This window comes from Oncorhynchus kisutch, linkage group LG16, assembly GCF_002021735.2.
Source record: "Oncorhynchus kisutch isolate 150728-3 linkage group LG16, Okis_V2, whole genome shotgun sequence".
In the NCBI taxonomy this organism is placed as follows: domain Eukaryota; kingdom Metazoa; phylum Chordata; class Actinopteri; order Salmoniformes; family Salmonidae; genus Oncorhynchus; species Oncorhynchus kisutch.
This window is the reverse complement of record NC_034189.2, coordinates 46,148,924-46,167,954: the sequence shown is the minus strand read 5'-3', so window position 1 is coordinate 46,167,954 and position 19,031 is coordinate 46,148,924. Positions and strand designations below refer to the sequence as shown.

General features: G+C 43.8%; 1 protein-coding gene across 2 annotated transcripts; it reads right to left on the bottom strand.

Annotated features, from left to right (window-relative positions):
- Window positions 1-565: 565 nt before the first annotated feature.
- On the bottom strand, window positions 566-18,610 carry LOC109879737 (phospholipid phosphatase 2). 2 transcript variants are annotated; one of them, XM_031792610.1, is made up of 8 exons: window positions 18,361-18,610; window positions 18,157-18,259; window positions 6,480-6,631; window positions 6,140-6,226; window positions 5,834-6,009; window positions 5,700-5,757; window positions 5,450-5,626; window positions 566-4,577 (listed from the first exon to the last, which is right to left on the bottom strand). In XM_031792610.1, exons 2-8 carry the CDS (start codon window positions 18,218-18,220, stop codon window positions 4,422-4,424), a joined length of 870 nt encoding a protein of 289 aa, XP_031648470.1. In that variant the 5' UTR covers window positions 18,221-18,259; window positions 18,361-18,610; the 3' UTR covers window positions 566-4,421. The 2 variants fall into 2 exon arrangements, with proteins under 2 accessions (XP_031648470.1, XP_020327486.1); XM_020471897.2 differs by having other exon boundaries at window positions 18,370-18,610.
- Window positions 18,611-19,031: the final 421 nt, after the last annotated feature.

The window sequence follows — 19,031 nt, the reverse complement described above, 5'->3', positions numbered from 1 at the left end:
TATAACCCTATGGAGTTTGTTTTCTAACTGACAAGAGTTACAACTCAGACAAGTCTGGACAGGCCTGCAGCTGCAGCATCCTGAGAGTTCCACTTGTCAACAGGATAGTGTTTCACCTGAGTACATCCAAGCACATGTCACTGTGGCAATACTGTTTTTATTTTTTTAGGTTAGGATAATTATGTAGGCAGGTTAGAATAATTAACTTGGCAGGTTAGGAGAATGAGGGTAAAGGTTAGGCTTAGCTCAAATGCTACAGTTTTCCCCAATGTGACAACTAGAAGGCGCTGCACTGGTAGTACAAACCATCAGTACCATAACACCGGCTGTTCTTACGAGGAAGCGCATAGTGTATACAGCGAAATGGTTTGCGAAGAGGGTCTTTGTCTGCAAGGACCATCCAAACTAAACAAATGTAATCATGCGCAGGGCTTTATAGCAACCGTGGTTGAGGTACAGGGAATTTATACCTGCACCCTTTTCAGCAACTATTCCCTCATTAGGCTACAGAATCAACTAGCACACACACTCACTTTAATAACAAAAATCAGTCTGATGCACAAAGGGCATATTAGTTTGTCTTTATGCATAAACTACAAAAAAGCAATACAGAGAAATAAAATAAAACAAATTGAAATAAAGCTATGACAACATGTGCAATGTCTTCATCACTGGGTCTGGTGTGCCCTCACTCCAACAAACATTGGGAAGGTCCTAGTGAATCACTTGGATGAATCCATGAAGTTGAAGGCGTCCTATGCATTCATTCCATCCGTTTAGCCATCCCTCCATTCATCCCTCTCTACCCATGCCTCCACAGCAGTAACTCTGTGGTTCTGCATGCACTTTCGTCTCAGCAGGAGTTGTCAGATTATAAAGTTATTATCAAGTTCCCTTTTCCATCAAGAAGAAATACACACATTTGATTGCAGCTACAGTTTGTTACAGACAAGCTTATGAAGGATTACAGTGTGGATACAAACACAATAAAATACACTACATGGCCAAAAGTAGGTTGACACCCCTTCAAACTAGTGGATTCGGCTATTTCAGCCACACTCGTTGCTGACAGGTGTATAAATTGAACACCCAGCCATGCAATCTCCATAGACAAACAAAGGCCCGTAGTGAAAAGCTCAGTGACTTTCATTGTGGCACCGTCATAGGATGCCACCATTTCAACAAGTCAGTTTGTCAAATTTCTGCTCTGCTAGAGATGCCCTAGTCAACTGTAAGTGCTGTTATTGTGAGTGGCAACGTCTAGGAGTAACAATGGCTCAGCTACGAAATTGTGTTTTTTTTTTCATTCCAGTGAAGGGAAATCAATGACATTCTAGACGATTCTGTGCTTCCAACATTGTGGCAACAGTTTGGGGAAGGCCCTTTCCTGTTTCAGCATGACAATGCCCTCATGCACAAAGCGAGGCCCATACAGAAATGGTTTGTCGAGATCTTTGTGGAAGAAATTGACTGGCCTGCACAGAGCCCTGACCTCAACCCCATCGGACAGCTTTGGGATTAATTGGAACACCGACTGCGAACCGGGCATAATCGCCAAACATCAGTGCCCAACCTGACTAATGCTGGTGACTGAATGGAAGCAAGTCCCCATAGCAATGATCCAACATCTAGTGGAAAGCCTTCCCAGAAGATTGGAGGCTGTTATAACAGCAAAGCGGGGACCAACTCCATATTAATGCCCATGATTTTGGAATGAGATGTTGGACGAGCACATACTTTTGGTCATATAGTGTATATCTTAACCCTTTGCAGAAGTGTAATGTGTTTTTCAGAGAACATCTCAGTGAGTGACTCAATCATTGACACACTGACGATTGTCAACATCAACATTTCAAAGGCAGCACATGGCATCATGATCTGGACCTGTGTTGCCATGCGAGAAGGCAGGTTATACACAGCTTTATATATAATAAACTGGAGTAACTAATACAAGTTGCGTCAATAACATTTTTTAAAAACATCAGTGGGCTAGTAGTGGTATTACATTCTTAAAGATACGACAGAAAAACAGTTAGTAATTATCTATGCAACACTGTTTTACATTCCATATACTGTACATGCATGTCTTCTACAGACATGCTAGGTACCAATAGGCCTAACACTGAACTCCAGACCATTGGTCTCCCCCCCCCCCCTCCTGGAGAACTACAGGATGAGCACACTAACCCACCTGATTCAGCTAATCAAGGTCTTAACGACTAGTTAAATCAGGTAGGTTGGTGGTGGGTGGGAACAAAAGCCTGCAGCCCAGTAGCTCCCCAGCACGAGGCTTGGAGACCGCTGTCTTGATGGAAGAAGTGTGAGAGGATTAGTAGCTCCAGTGTAGGTAAAAGGAATCAAAGCATTACAAACACACAAAAAAATCATTTACAAATACAAACTAGACTAGAGGGTGGGTTAAAAAAGAACTACAGGACACTCAAATAAACTACAAATCCCAAGAAGACAACCTGGTTGATGCTGCTGCACAGGAAATATAAATGAATCATACATTTAAAAAAAATAAAAAGTTGTTTCAGTGTTTCCTGTTAGCATAATTGAAATCTAGAGAACTACACAATGATTATTTGTCTGTTAAAAAAAAAAACTGTCTCATCCTCCATACTTTTAGTACATTGTATTAAAATAAAATACAAAGTTAAATGCATGTGCATGTGAGTGGTTATACACATCTTCTCATATACACCAGTGGTGGCTGGTGGGAGAAGCTATCGGAGGACAGGGTCATTGTAATGCTGGACCGGAATAAACAAACATGTGGTTTCCATATGCTTGAGGTGTTTGATACATTCCATTTATTCTAGTCACTGATATACACACTTCTCTCACACAGACAGCCACACGGCAGGGGCGTAGGCATGGGTTGGCCCATGGGTGCCCCCACTGGGAGCAAAAACCTATTTTCTTTCTAGATATATATTTTTAAAGTACTGCTCTTTCCTTGTCAGTGTTCCAAATGGGACATTATTTGTAGAGCCCGACCGATATTAATCGGCCGATATTTTTATCTGCCTTTATTCCACAGATAAAGTGCCCATATTATATACATATAATAAACAAATATGTCTGCTCCATTTTCAATGGTTGCCTAAAGAGGGCACTCTACCAGCTGCTCATTGAACATCATTCAGCCCTAGTCCACAATGTGAGGGAAAGTAGACATGGTGGTTTGTAGCTTGAGTAGCTTGCCACAGCCAGCATGAGTAAATAATCAAAAGTACACTTCACCAAGCAAGCAGCCCTGTCCTCATCACATTCTCACTTTGTTAACGTTAGCTGGCTAGCTAACCAGAAAGGTAGTTAGCGTAGCTATCTAGCCAGCAATCTGTGCTACGTATGTGCCAACACTGGACTGGCGCCAAAGTGAACACTCGTCGTTGATACAAAAAGAAGACCGATACTGTCAGGGCCTATTATGTTAGCTAGTGGGCTAATTTAGTTAGTTTTCTGAAATATGCAATCTGCAAAAAACAAGACAGTTGGCGCAGGTCTATCATTCAGGCCATGTGCTTGCATTCATTATGAGATAAGTAGCTAATGTTAACTAGCTCGCGAAATTAGAACGTGTGACAAAAACCAGCGCAGCAAGAATTTGCATGCATAAACATTTTCAGTCATCAGCGCATGCCATTTGCAGTTGAAATGTATAGCCAATACATTTTGTATTGAATAACAGTGTTATGTAAATATGGTTTCTTTAAGAAAACATTGTCGTAATGAACAGCTAGCGTGTGCTTGTCGTAATCTACTCACCCTTATGGTGGTTTAGCACAAATAATTTTTCATATTCATAAATTCTTTTCCACTGCCATAGACATTTTTAAGTTGCACCTAAGAAAGTCAACTAAACAAGCTTTGTAATCTGTGACTTCACTGTCGAATTTATAGAGAACATAATTGCTTTTTGATGGATCTCCTGTAAACCACAAATAAAATGTTCTTAAATAATGTTAACTATAATATTTAGTTTTAAAATTATCATTTAGAGTATCTGTTGATCATTTGAAGCACAATTTGGTCTGTTTTTCATTCAACCTCTAAAAAACCAATAAATCGACAGATATCAGTAATCTGTGACTTTTCGCTCCCTCAAAATCGGTATCGGACCCAAAAATCCAATACGGGGTCGGACTCTAATTATTTGTCGTCTTTTTACCTAAACATGCAAACATCATCAGATAGAATTCATAGACAGCTATAAAACGGTACATTTCTCTCTTGGCCACATGGCAACATTGCAGGAAGTTAGTTAACAAAACATTTTAATTTAAAAAAATTGCCCACCCAAATCTCTGCAGGCCTACCCACCAACAAATTCCTGTCGCCGCCCCTTCCCCACGGTTGCCATGATTGTTGTGTAGAGGTTGTTGTGTAGTTGCAGTGTAGTTGTTAGTCTGTGTTCAGGCTGTAGTAGTTGTATAGTTGTAGTGGTTGTTGTGTAGTTGTGTGTCTGGGTTCACGCCAGGTTTGGCCTCTAGGTGTTCGTCTTCAGCCGTCTCTGATCGTGGGCGGCGAGGAGGGGGGCGGAGCTTAAAGAAATCAGAGACGTAGCAAACCTGAGAGAAAAGAATGGTTTAAAGTCAGCAGTGCTGAGCGATTAGTGCTTTTTGAGGTCGGTTCTGTTTCAGGTCGATTATGAAAAAAGAATTACGTTTTAGATTTTGGTCACAATTTTATTTGAAACATTAAATGCATTGTGGGTTAAATGCTGTATCACAGAATAAAACAAAAGTCCCATGAGGGTAGTGACTGCCCTTTACTGCTCATCACTTATTAACATTACTTGAATAAAATATCTTGGTTGTTGTGTATATTTTATGTTTTATTTGATGACTTTATTATTTTATTTTATTAATTCCAAGTCATCATCTCATCTCTATAGAGCTGCTGCCTACGGTTTCTGACAAAATCACTGTTTTAGTAGTTCATCAAAGTAATTTATTTATTTGACCTTTATTTTACTAGGCAAGTCAATTAAGAACAAATTCTTATTTTCAATGACGGCATGGCAACGTTAGCTAGCTAGTGGGTTAACTGCCTGTTCAGGGGCAGAATGACAGATTTGTACCTTGTCAGCTCTGGTGTTTGAACTTGCGACCTTCCGGTTACTAGTCCAACGCTCTAACCACTAGGCTACCCTGCTGCCCCAATACTTTTATGACTGCTGAATACCAACTATCAGTTACTTAGATCATGTATATTCTGTAAACTACAACTCCCTACTACATCGCACAGTTCAGGCTTGATCTGATTTATCTCTAGAGTAACTGTGCAATGTGCACATTGAGCTCACAGAAAAAAAGGAATGGAATTAAAATAATTGAACTGACATCGGTCAATTAGTTGTTCCAAAACCAAAGAACTACAGACATTTCGGTTTAATTGCTCAGCACATGTACAGACACACACACCTCCCACACACACTCACGTTGAGCACAGCGATGAGAGTTCCCTGCAGCAGTCCCACCAGTACGTCGCTCCAGTGGTGTTTGTAGTCGCTAACCCGTGTGTATCCAACGTACAACGCAAACGCCACGAGGAAGAACTGCACGGTGGGTCTGACCAGACGAGTCCACTTCCCCTGCATACGTGCTTGCACATACAACTACACACACACACACACACATTAATCGTCATCTCACGTGTGTATGAAACTCACACAAATAAAAAACACTCACTGCTAGAAACAGCATGCTGTACATCCCGAAGGCAGAGTGTCCGGAGTAAAACGACAATCTGGAACACAGAGAGAACATTGTTGACATTGCATCACATAGCAAGAGAAGAAAGACAGACAGAAATATACACACACCTGGACTCAGTGACGTTTCGAGGGTTGCCAGTACAGTTGAGTTGCAGCATGTACCCAGAACAAACAGTGGGATTACACACAGACAGGAAGTTAGGGCGTGGCCTGCCGATGGTGAACTTGGCCAGGTCAGTCAGTGATTGGCTCACAGCTGCTCCAAACAGGAAGGTCCCCACCACCTAGTAGAGGCACAGCACAGGCCAATTTAACCACTTTCCCGAACCAATGAAATTGGGAAGAGGCAGCTAGCCAATCCGAGCTAAGACCACATATTGTCAGCCCTAAACTATGACCCGTGTTCCAACTGACCTTGTAGAGAGCTGACATGTACTGGTTAAAGTTAGAGTTGGAGTGGAGACGCTTGGAGTACACCAGGTACGCTTCTCCTGTAGTTATCTATGGAGAGAGAGAGGCAAACTCATAGCATAGCAGAGGTAAACTCGTACCATAGCAGAGGTAAACTCGTACCATAGCAGAGGTAAACTCGTACCATAGCAGAGGTAAACTCGTACCATAGCAGAGGTAAACTCGTACCATAGCAGAGGTAAACTCGTACCATAGCAGAGGTAAACTCGTACCATAGCAGAGGTAAACTCGTACCATAACGTGCCATTTTGTACATAACCATCAAGATGTTCATCAAACTTACTATGACTATGGAGGAGGGGATGGTGACTGCAGCCATTGCCCTGTGGGAGATGGTGTCTCTTCTGTAAGGATATCTGATGCTCTCGTCATCACAGTAGATACCCCTCTGGTACGGGCTGAACATTAACGTTAAGACCGCTGACGGAAGGGCCGCTGGGAAGAGGGGAGAGCGATAGGAAGGGTAGAGGGAGAGAAAGGAGGGGTGTCGGAGTGGGTCAAGGGAGACAGTATCAACATGGTGCTGAACTTGTCTCTGCCTAGGTGAGATTGAGGTTCAAGAAGCTGCTCAACAGGCTCTGACAGACATGTTTAAATCTATCAGCTGGACAGGAACTGTGAACAATACATGGGCATGTGAAGGCACATCGAGGCACTTATTGGTCAGCAGTATATCAGTGACCTCCGTCCCCTGGGGAGGAAGCTGCTAGCTAACACCACACACACGCCATCCAAAGATTGTATAGTACAGTATGACGATGCTTAGAAACTGCCTCTACAATAGAAATCCACAATTACGCTTGTAGGCGATGTCATGGCAACGTTAGCTAGCTAAGCTCAGAAACTTAAAATCGGGTCTAACGGTCGTCTCGCTCCAAACTGCGCATGAGCAGGCCGTCAAATCAAAAGCCCTCCTTAGATATAAAGTTATTTTACACCAAAATGAAAACATGTCAGTTTGTCACTTCCACACAAGGTTGGGGTAACATGTTCAGCTACCTAAGACACCTAGGTCGATTTAGAGAATATTAGCAGCAAAGGGAGTATTTTTCACTTCTCCCATTGACTTCCCAAACCCCTGTCTGGTCTGTCGAGTCTGATTCACGAAGCGTTCCTGGAAGTTTTGCATCGGTGGGTCTCTGGGTTTAGATACTCTGTGTGCACTCTAATGGTAATGCACCCACACACATCCATCACCATAGATATGCCTAACAGTGTAACAGCCTTAAACTTTCACCACTGAGCCCTGCTGACAAGGGTATGGGAGCCAACTATCGGACGTGACACACACACACACACACACACAAAATGAATGTCCCATTCTCTATTTATTTATACACAAAGTTACCATGAGAAATTCCCTTAAACTGATCTCTCACGGAAGAGACCATGGACTTTTCTTTTAACCTTTCTCCTCTCTTTCCCGGACTCAAACCTTTCTCCCCCCTGCTCTCACCCTCTCTTTCTTTCACTCCCTCGCTCTCTCCCCATAGTTCAGTGACTCACAGACCAGAGCAGAGACTGGCACCAGGATAGACTATAAAACTGTCTCAACTGACAACACAATGGTGTGCAAACACACACACACACACACACTCAATTCTGACAGGACAATGGTTTTATGCACCCTGATGATTTTTTTCCTGTTTTTATGAACCCTGTCTCTAGACAACATGCTCCCCTGATGCAAACTGAACTTCCACCAGTCATATACTGAACAAAAATATAAAATGCAACAAGTTCAAAGATTTTACTGAGTAACAGTTCATAGAAGGAAACCAGTCAATTGAAATACATTCATTAGGCCCTGATCTATGGATTTCACATTACTGGGCAAGGGAACAGCCATGGGAGGGCATAGGCCCACCCACTTGGGAGCCAAGCCCTCCCAATCAGAATTAGTCTTCCCACACAAAAGGGCTTTATTACAGACAGAAATACAGCTGCTCAGTCATGGAAACCCATTTCAGGAAGCTTCCGACAAACAGTTCTTATTCTGACGTTGCTTCCACAGGCAGTTTGGAACTCGGTAGTGAGTGTTGCAACCGAAGAGATGAGATTTTTTACGCGCTTCAGCACTCGGCAGTCCCATTCTGTGTGCTTGTGGCCTACCACTTTGTGGCTGAGCCATTTTTGCTCCCAGACGTTTCCACTTCACAATAACAGCACTTACAGTTGACTGGGGCAGCTCTAGCTTTTTGGAAAGGTGGCGTCCTATGACAGTGCCACATTGAAAGTCACTGAGCTCTTCAGTAAGGCCATTTTACTGCCAATGTTTGTCTATGGGTATAATAAAGTGCATTTGAAAATTATTCAGACCCCTTGGCTTTTTCCACATTGATACATTACAGCCGTATTCTAAAAATGGATAAAATTATTTCCTCATCAATCTACACACAATACCCCATATTGACAAAGCATAAAACAGGTATTTTCTCATTTTTTTCCAAATGTATTAAATATTAAAAACTGAAATATCACATTTACATAAGTATTCAGACCCATGACTCAGTACTTTGTTGAAGCACCTTTGGCAGTGATAAGAGCCTTAAGTCTTCTTCGGTATGACGCTACAAGCACACCTGTATTTGGGGAGTTTCTCACATTCTTCTCTGCAGATCCTCTCAAGCTCTATCAGGTTGAATGGGGAGTGTCGCTGCACAGCTATTTTCAGGTCTCCCCAGGTATGGGGTTCAAGTCAGGGCTCTGGCTGGGCTACTCAAAGACATTCAGAGACTTGTCGCGAAGCCACTCCTGCGTTGTCTTGGTTGTGTGCTTAGGGTCTTTGTCCTGTTGGAAGGTGAACCTTCACACTGGAGCAGGTTTTCTTCAAGGATCTCTCTGTACTATGCTCCATTCATCTTTCCCTCAATCCTGACTAGTCTACCAGTCCCTGCCGCTGAAAAACATCATCACGGCATGATGCTGCCACCGCCATGCTTCACCGTAGGGATGGTGCCAGGTTTCCTCCAGACGTGACACTTGGCATTCAGACCAAAGTGTTCAATCTTGGTTTCATCAGACCAGAGATTCTGACTCCAAGCGGGCTGTCATGTGCCTTTCACTGAGGAGTGGCTTCCGTATGGCCACTCTACCATAAAGGCCTGATTAGTGGAGTGCTGCAGATATGGTTGTTCTTCTGAAAGGTTCTCCCATCTCAACAGAGGAACTCTAGAGCTCTGTCAGAGTGACCATCGGGTTCTTGGTCACCTCCCTGACCAAGGCCCTTCTCCCCTGATTGCTCAGTTTGGCCGGGCGGCCGGCTCTAGGAAGTGTCTTGGTGGATCCAAACCTCTTCCATTTAAGAATGATGGAGGCCACTGTGTTCCTGGGGACCTTCAATGCTGCAGACATTTTTTGTACCCTTCCCCAGGTCTGTGCCTCGACACAATCCTGTCTAGGAGCTCTATGGAAAATTCCTTCCACCTCACGGCTTAATTTTTTTTCTCTGACATGCTGTGGGACAGGTGTGTGCCTTTGCAAATCATGTCCAATCAAATGAATTTGACACAGGTGGACTCCAATCCAATCAAGTTTTAGAATCATCTCAAGGATGATCAATGGAAATAGGATGCACCTGAGCTCAATTTCAACTCATAGCGAAGGGTCTGAACACTTATAAGGTTATAAGGCACTTAAGGTTTTTATTTTCTTTTATTACATTTGCACAAAAAAAATCAAAAAACCTGTTTTCGCTTTGTCATTTTGGGTATGGTCTGGATTGATGAACAACATTAAATGTAATCCATTTTAGAATAAGGCTGTAACATAAAAATGTGGAAAAGGGGAAGGGGTCTGAATACTATCCGTATTATGCAGACCTAGCTTGTCGCCTGCATTCCTGCCTTTGGGACAACGACTCAAATTGTTTGGACGAAGACATGAGCATCTCGTCATTATATACAGATCTCTGGTTTCATCCACTTGCGAATTAGAAAGGGAAATTGGCAGGTGCACAGCGCACTGTTCAGATTCTGGCTTCCCCTAAACTAAATGGATGTTTTGCCAAAATTATAATTACTCCTGTCTAAATAAAATCATTGAAAATACTTTAGACAGCTTGACTTAGCTGATCATTAATTATTTATTTTTTAAACAACAGTGTATTGTTTCACATCACAAGTGCATAGGCCTATGCCGATTTCGGAAGCAAGCAATTTGGGAGCGCGTGTGGCAATAGGCTTAGCGTAAAGCATCTATAATGTGTCTTGAGTATCATTTCAAATGTTGAGACAAGAAGAAAGGGTGTGTTGCGGAGATCTGGGCGTCTTTCTCCAGAATGCATGTAATCAACTCTCCAGAATTGTGTGAATTGTTTGCCCTTCGATTGTTTATCTGTATCAATTCACAATTACATATATAACCACTAGGCCTAGTACCTGTACCATTAATCCCTGTCATTTCTTTACATTAAATTTATGTTAATGCATGTATTGGTCATTTACTATTCTCATTCTCCGAGTGGAACTGTTGTTTGCAGAGTTCACAAGCTGCTACACTTGTGAGAAACAAGTTTTGGTTTATTTCATAACCATCATTTTTGAGTTCTCTCAATTTTTTCATTGTCTTTTGTTTTGAGTGCTCTGTGAGCAATGCTGATTTTCTGCCCTGAGCGCACACCAACATGCTGAGTTGATACAATGTTACAATTCATTACCCATAGCGCAAATCAAGACAGATAGGCACAGCCAGTAGAGGACTGGCCACACCTCAGAGCCTGGTTCCTCTCTAGGTTTCTTCCTAGGTTCTGGCCTTTGTATGGAGTTTTCCTAGCCACCGTGCTTCTACACCTGCATTGCTTGCTGTTTGGGGTTTTTAGGCTGGGTTTCTGTATAGCACTTTGTGACATCGGCTGATGTAAAAAATTGCTTTATAAATACATTTGACTGATTGATTGATTAAATGATTGAATGGGAGGCAGACAGGCAGAGTAGAGATTAATGCAATTGAAATAACCAGAATTTTCACCAGGATATTTTCTACTGTTTTGTCAGCTTTAGGGTTATGTATTTTACTTAGTTGATGATGGACGTTACAGGGGCTCCCGAGTGACGCAGTGTTCTGCATCTCAGTGCAAGAGGCGTCACTGCAGTACCTGGTTCGAATCCAGGCTGCATCACATCCGGCCGTTATTGGGCGTCACATAGAGCGGTACACAATTGGCCCAGCGTCATCAGGGGTAGGCCTCATTGTAAATAAGAATTTGTTCTCTCTTAGTTCTATACGCTCATTTCTTCCAATGGATCACGGTGTAGGCTGTGTCCATATGGCAAAATGCTCTTACATTTGTTTAATTTTAACTTCTATATTTGTATTATTTAAATTAAGATTGTGACAATTTTGAGAAACTAAAAAAAGTTATTATTGAAATGAAACGGTTCCACGAAAATGTACACAGTATTAAAATAATCAGAACTGGTAGAAATGGTAGGATAACTTGTAAGCTTCCCCAAACTTGAAACTCACAAGCTGTCTTTATCATAACACCCATTACCAAAATGTGTGAAGGCGCAAGTGCGTGCACACTGGAGGTCCCGTGGAAAAAACGGTCCCGCCTCTTAAAATCAAATGCCAGTCCAACTGATTCGTTCTGGCGCCTGCCCTGTTCACATTGTCACTCATCACCGGCGTATGAACAGCGTGACTACTTTGTCAACCTTAATTCCGCTAGGTCAAGCATGCACTCAGCCACTTTGAAGTTTACTAACTAGTATTTACTTTGAAGTCATGTCAACTTTGTAGGGTTCTAGGATAACAGTTAGATAAGACAGCTCTCTGGAGAGTAGTGGTTAGGGTGAGGATGAAGTGTGCATGTGTGTAGCACTCTGCTGCAGTGTCAGAGAAATAAACACACACAAACGTATAATTGTAGTAATCTCCAGTTTTATTTCAGTAAGGTTTCTGCTACAGTGTTATTGTAGCCCAGGGTTGAGTTGAACCAAGATTGTTCCTCTCTCCAGAGAGTAAGCTGAGCTGGATTTGATAAAACACGGAAGGAGAAAGGGCAGTGTGTGAATAAATAGATGAAAGATTGTCTTAATAGTGTTGGTTTTCAATGTGGTAACAGTGAATCTGGAACTGATTTTGAACCATTCAACCCTGCTGAGGGGTAACCGAACTGGTGACGACCCGTACCTGGGATCCAGTGGTACTGGAGGTGTTTTAATGAACCCAAAGGAAAACTGATTCAAGCATTCTCTTCGGAAGAGGTTAGTTTGTAGCACACATCTTGACCTTCCTCAGAGATGTAGAAAGAACAGCGATGTGGCACAGACTCAGAGGGCTGGGCGTTTGTGTCCAGTGGCAGATATAGGAAGCAGAGTCCATAGTCCGTCTCCTTTAACCCCCCGCAGTTATCTGGGCCGAGGGGGGTGGGGGGGTTTCAGTAACAGAATGGGCAGCGCGGTCAGAGCGAAAGAAGAAGAGGGGATAACATTGTTTCACATTCTCATTTGGCTAGATAGAAAGTTCCAGATGCCTCCCAGAGAAAACAAACATGGAGGAATGTCTGGTGAGATATGACACATGATCAACTTCCTCCTGACCTCACAGGAAGGAGGAACCTAAGAAGTGTTCCTGTCATTCTACAGACTAGATGCCAAAAAACATACACAACTCCACTGTCCTACTAGTCACAGCTACAACACACACACAAATTGATCAAATCTGATCCCCTTCCTGCTCTATGGCTGTAGTAATCCCACTGTACTGTCAGAATCCTGGTTATTTTCCACACAGGAAAAGTCAATACCCCCCCCCCCTCTCACACACACACATAGTTGGCACAGAGAGATGGTGTGTGTGTGTGTGTGAGAGAGAGAGTCAGTAAAACAGCGGCAGAGTATCTTCTCTAACTCTAGATGTGCGCAAAACCCAGAAAATCAAATAGATAAATAACAAACTAACCCAACAACATTTGGTATCAGTCTATAGTTTGATGCAGATGCTCTTCTAACCCCAAGCCACATAAATAACAGTAAGAACTTAGAGCAACTGTTTTAGGTCTCATGTTCACTTCCAGAGGAAGTTTGATGACCCAAGGTTTTTAAAGGACTGTGACCCCCCCCCCCCCCCCATCACAGCAAACTTCTGGGAAGAAAGTGAAAAACATTGACACAATGTGAAACTATATTAATTTAGATTCCTTAGAATGACCCGTAGAATGAACATGATCATTGTCTGCCAATCAGATTCTTCCAGAGGGTGTGTACAGGTCTTACAACAGTAATCTGTCCCATTCACACAATCACCAGTCAATATTGAACGATCTAAAGGTCCATATGAAATTATGGATACGTCAGGCCCTTTTGTTATGCATATAACAGCAGATTGCTTGGTCTGGGTGGCATTTGGTTGGTATTTTTGTTAAAAGAGTGTGTTGCAGACTCAATGTGCCTGTGTGTGTGTGTATAAAGTGTGTGTATAAAGTTTATTTGTCTGCAGTGATAACAAGGCAAAGGAGAGGAGAAAATAGTTCAACAGAGAAAGAAAGAGGATAGAGAGAGGGAGAGAAAGAGGGATGGGAGAATGAGAGAGGGAGAGAAAGAGGGATGGGAGAATGAGAGAGGGAGAGAAAGAGGGATGGGAGAATGAGAGAGGGAGAGAAAGAGGGATGGGAGAGTGAGAGAAAGAGGGATGAGAGAGTGAGAGAAAGAGGGATGGGAGAATGAGAGAGTGAGAGAAAGAGGGATGGGAGAATGAGAGAGGGAGAGAAAGAGGGATGGGAGAATGAGAGAGGGAGAGAAAGAGGGATGGGAGAAAGAGAGGGAGAGAAAGAGGGATGGGAGAATGAGAGAGGGAGAGAAAGAGGGATGGGAGAATGAGAGAGGGAGAGAAAGAGGGATGGGAGAATGAGAGAGGGAGAGATAGAGGGATGGGAGAATGAGAGAGGGAGAGATAGAGGGATGGGAGAATGAGAGAGTGAGAGAAAGAGGGATGGGAGAATGAGAGAGTGAGAGAAAGAGGGATGGGGGATAGAGAGAGTGAGAGAAAGAGGGATGGGAGAATGAGAGAGTGAGAGAAAGAGGGATGGGAGAATGAGAGAGTGAGAGAAAGAGGGATGGGAGAATGAGAGAGTGAGAGAAAGAGGGATGGGAGAATGAGAGAGTGAGAGAAAGAGGGATGGGAGAATGAGAGAGTGAGAGAAAGAGGGATGGGAGAATGAGAGAGTGAGAGAAAGAGGGATGGGAGAATGAGAGAGGGAGAGATAGAGGGATGGGAGAATGAGAGAGGGAGAGAAAGAGGGATGGGAGAATGAGAGAGGGAGAGAAAGAGGGATGGGAGAATGAGAGAGGGAGAGAAAGAGGGATGGGAGAATGAGAGAGGGAGAGAAAGAGGGATGGGAGAATGAGAGAGGGAGAGAAAGAGGGATGGGAGAATGAGAGAGGGAGAGAAAGAGGGATGGGAGAATGAGAGAGGGAGAGATAGAGGGATCGGAGAGTGAGAGAAAGAGGGATGGGAGAATGAGAGAGTGAGAGAAAGAGGGATGGGGGATAGAGAGAGGGATAGAGAGAGGGAGAGAAAGAGGGATGGGGGATAGAGAGAGGGAGAAAAAGAGGGATGGGGATAGAGAGGGAGAGAAAGAGGGATGGGAGAATGAGAGAGGGATGGGAGAATGAAAGAGGGATGGGAGAATGAGAGAGGGAGAGAAAGAGGGATGGGAGAATGAGAGAGGGAGAGAAAGAGGGATGGGAGAATGAGAGAGGGAGAGAAAGAGGGATGGGAGAATGAGAGAGGGAGAGAGAGAGGGATGGGAGAATGAGAGAGGGAGAGAGAGAGGGATGGGAGAATGAGAGAGGGAGAGAGAGGGATGGGAGAATGAGAGAGGGAGAGAGAGGGATGGGAGAATGAGAGAGGGAGAGAGAGGGATGGGAGAATGAGAGAGGGATGGGAGAATGAGAGAGGGAGAGAGAGGGATGGGAGAATGAGAGAGTGAGAGAGAGGGATGGGAGAATGAGAGAGTGATGGGAGAATGAGAGAATGAGAGAGTGATGGGAGAATGAGAGATGGGAGAATGAGAGAGTGAGAGAAAGAGGGATGGGAGAATGAGAGAGTGAGAGAAAGAGGGATGGGAGAATGAGAGAGTGATGGGAGAATGAGAGAATGAGAGAGTGATGGGAGAATGAGAGATGGGAGAATGAGAGATGGGAGAATGAGAGAGTGAGTAAAAGAGGGATGGGAGAATGAGAGAGGGAGAGAAAGAGGGATGGGAGAATGAGAGAGTGAGTAAAAGAGGGATGGGAGAATGAGAGAGTGAGTAAAAGAGGGATGGGAGAATGAGAGAGGGAGAGAAAGAGGGATGGGAGAATGAGAGAGTGAGTAAAAGAGGGATGGGAGAATGAGAGAGTGAGTAAAAGAGGGATGGGAGAATGAGAGAGGGAGAGATAGAGGGATGGGAGAATGAGAGAGGGATGGGAGAATGAGAGAGGGAGAGAAAGAGGGATGGGAGAATGAGAGAGTGAGTAAAAGAGGGATGGGAGAATGAGAGAGTGAGTAAAAGAGGGATGGGAGAATGAGAGAGTGAGTAAAAGAGGGATGGGGAGAATGAGAGAGTGAGTAAAAGAGGGATGGGAGAATGAGAGAGTGAGTAAAAGAGGGATGGGAGAATGAGAGAGGGAGAGATAGAGGGATGGGAGAATGAGAGAGGGATGGGAGAATGAGAGAGGGAGAGATAGAGGGATGGGAGAATGAGAGAGGGAGAGAAAGAGGGATGGGAGAATGAGAGAGTGAGTAAAAGAGGGATGGGAGAATGAGAGAGGGAGAGATAGAGGGATGGGAGAATGAGAGAGTGAGTAAAAGAGGGATGGGAGAATGAGAGAGGGAGAGATAGAGGGATGGGAGAATGAGAGAGGGAGAGATAGAGGGATGGGAGAATGAGAGAGGGAGAGATAGAGGGATGGGAGAATGAGAGAGGGATGGGAGAATGAGAGAGGGAGAGATAGAGGGATGGGAGAATGAGAGAGGGAGAGATAGAGGGATGGGAGAATGAGAGAGGGAGAGAGAGGGAGAGATAGAGGGATGGGAGAATGAGAGAGGGAGAGAAAGAGGGATGGGAGAATGAGAGAGTGAGTAAAAGAGGGATGGGAGAATGAGAGAGGGAGAGATAGAGGGATGGGAGAATGAGAGAGGGAGAGATAGAGGGATGGGAGAATGAGAGAGGGAGAGATAGAGGGATGGGAGAATGAGAGAGGGAGAGATAGAGGGATGGGAGAATGAGAGAGGGAGAGAAAGAAAGAGGATTGAGGAAAAGCTTTGTCAGATCAGATCCAGTTTGTCGACTAGGCACATTCCTACTATATTAATGACACAGTGAGGAAGCTGGGCTATGGCCTACGAACACACACACGCCAACAAAACACAAGTATGCACACGCACACTAACAAAAACACAACCCTGTATCACTCTTATCTGAACTGGGAATAAAAAAAATCCCAATAGTTTTCTTGTCACTATTTGTAGACTGATTACTGCTACCCCCAGAGACCACTATCTAGAGAGAGAGAGAGAGGGCGGAGGCAGGAGAGATGAAAGAAAAATAAGCAACTGGAGAGATTGAGGGAGGAAATATTGAAAGAAGAAAAGAGAGTGATTTTACTATCGTCAGACCCCAGGCCCAGACACACAGCCCCCTGAGTCTGTCAACAAACATGGTTCCTGTCATCTTTTTTTAAATGTTTTTTTTTACCTTTATTTAACTAGGCAAGTCAGTTAAATATGTAGAATGACGGTCAAACCCTAACGACGCTGGGTCAATTGTGCGCCGCCCTATGGTACTCCCAATCGCGGCCAGTTGTGATACAGCCTGGAATCGAACCAGGGCCTGCAGTGAAGCTTATATCACTGAGAATCAGTGCCTTAGACCACTGCTCCACTCGGGAATGTCAGACCCCAGGTCCAGACACACAGCCTTCTGAGACTGTCAACAAACATGGTTATGCCACGAGGTGATGTCGTCTGTTAACAGCTTAACTGTTAAACAACCCTACTCTCTCACTCACTAAATACCATGAGAGAAAGAGAGCAAGGGAGTGGGGGAGGAAGACAAAGAGTGGGGGAGGAAGACAAAGAGTGGGGGATAGGGGGAAGAAATGGATGAAGAGGGAAAGATGTGGAGGGAGTGGGAGATAGAGGGGTAGGAGACTGTCCACCAAAATGTATATTCTAAACTACAGATCCTCTAGTATTGAGAGTCCAGTACAAGTCTGAACATGCACACCCCGGCCCCACACACATGCAGAAATCACACTGGAAGCTACAGGGAAAAGCCCAACAAGCAGAACACTTTCCATGGAAGACCAGTCAGAAGAACAAGTGTTCTGTTACAAGTGTGTGGTGCACACACACACACAGATCATTTTTTAAATGGTCATCATAAATTAATTGTAACTGTGAATTGTAAACTTAAAATCATAGTAAATGTGATTATGCAATTTGTGTTACTAACCCATGCGGACTGATGACTAGCCTACAATCTACAGAACTTGAATCAATACAGATCAGTATTACACCACTCCACCAGGCACTGTGACCACGTGTAATGTGCTGACAGACAATGATAGAATCCATTAAACAAGCTATAACACGAGCAATGCGGACTCTCTTCCTATTACAATACTATTGCGGTGTGTCTGTCTGTGTGTGTAACACAAAACACATGTTCTTATGACTGGCCTATAATGGAAAGCGTCCTGCATGCTGGGCTTTGGCCTGTGGCTTGTGTGTGTGTGTAGCCTGCCTAAACATTGATTACAAAGTCCCCCACCATCTCAGTCTTATCCAGCATTTACCCAATAAACAATTATACATAAACAACTATTTTATTGATTTATCGGTGGCTAGTGCTACCCTATTGCATTGCGCATGTGTAGACGGCAGAGAGAGCGAGTTGTGTCCTTGGTTATTACAACAAATAATGTTATATCAGCCATGTTGTTGGAGAGAGAGAGAAATAGGGCACTTACCGATAACCACACAGAAAACATCAACTAGAATCAGCATATTTTTCTTGGGAACTGGTAGCTCCATCTTCACGCTTCTACTCTCTCCGAAGAAGAATTATCAAAACTGCAAACGTTATTGGGAGAAGTTTAGTTGCAGAGGTAAGAGAAAAATAGTGTGAACAATCAGATGTGCTTGTTCTTCCGGATTTCGCTCCCGTAGCCTACCTGGCCTACCTGTTTAGGCCTACGCTCTATAGGTGAGTCGGGGAAAGACGCAACTGTAGTATACACCACACACACAGTGTCCAGCGCTGTCAACACACGGACATGTGTGGGTCGCGCATTGTCCAAAAGCAAGCAGAGATAACGGAAGGAGGAAAACTTCTGAAATCGTTTCCTTTACGGAAAGTTGAGAATGGGCTCTTTCCCCAACTAAAGGCGCGTGTGCGTTTACACTCCCCAGAGCTGACGTCAGAACTCTGGTGAAAAGCTAAGTGATCCAGACCGCAGGGTGGAGTCAGAGGATGAAGAGATTGTTTTTGTTGAAGAGATAAAGAGATAAAGCGGTGTTGCAGCAACATCCAGAAAAAAATGAGAAAAGATGCAAGATAATTGAGATGTGTCATGGAAGATGTAGGTTTTCTGATAATGTATAAATAAACGACTTTACCCCCCCCCCCCATATCAATCAATCACATGTATTTATAAAGCCATCTTTACATCAGCCAATGTCACAAAGTGCTATACAGAAACCCAGCCTAAAACCCCAAACAGCAAGCAATGCAGATGTAGAAGCACGTGGCTAGGAAAAACTCCCTAGAAAGGCAGGAACCTAGGAAGAAACCTAGAGAGGAACCAGGCTATGTGGGGTGGCCAGTCCTCTTCTGGCTGTGCCG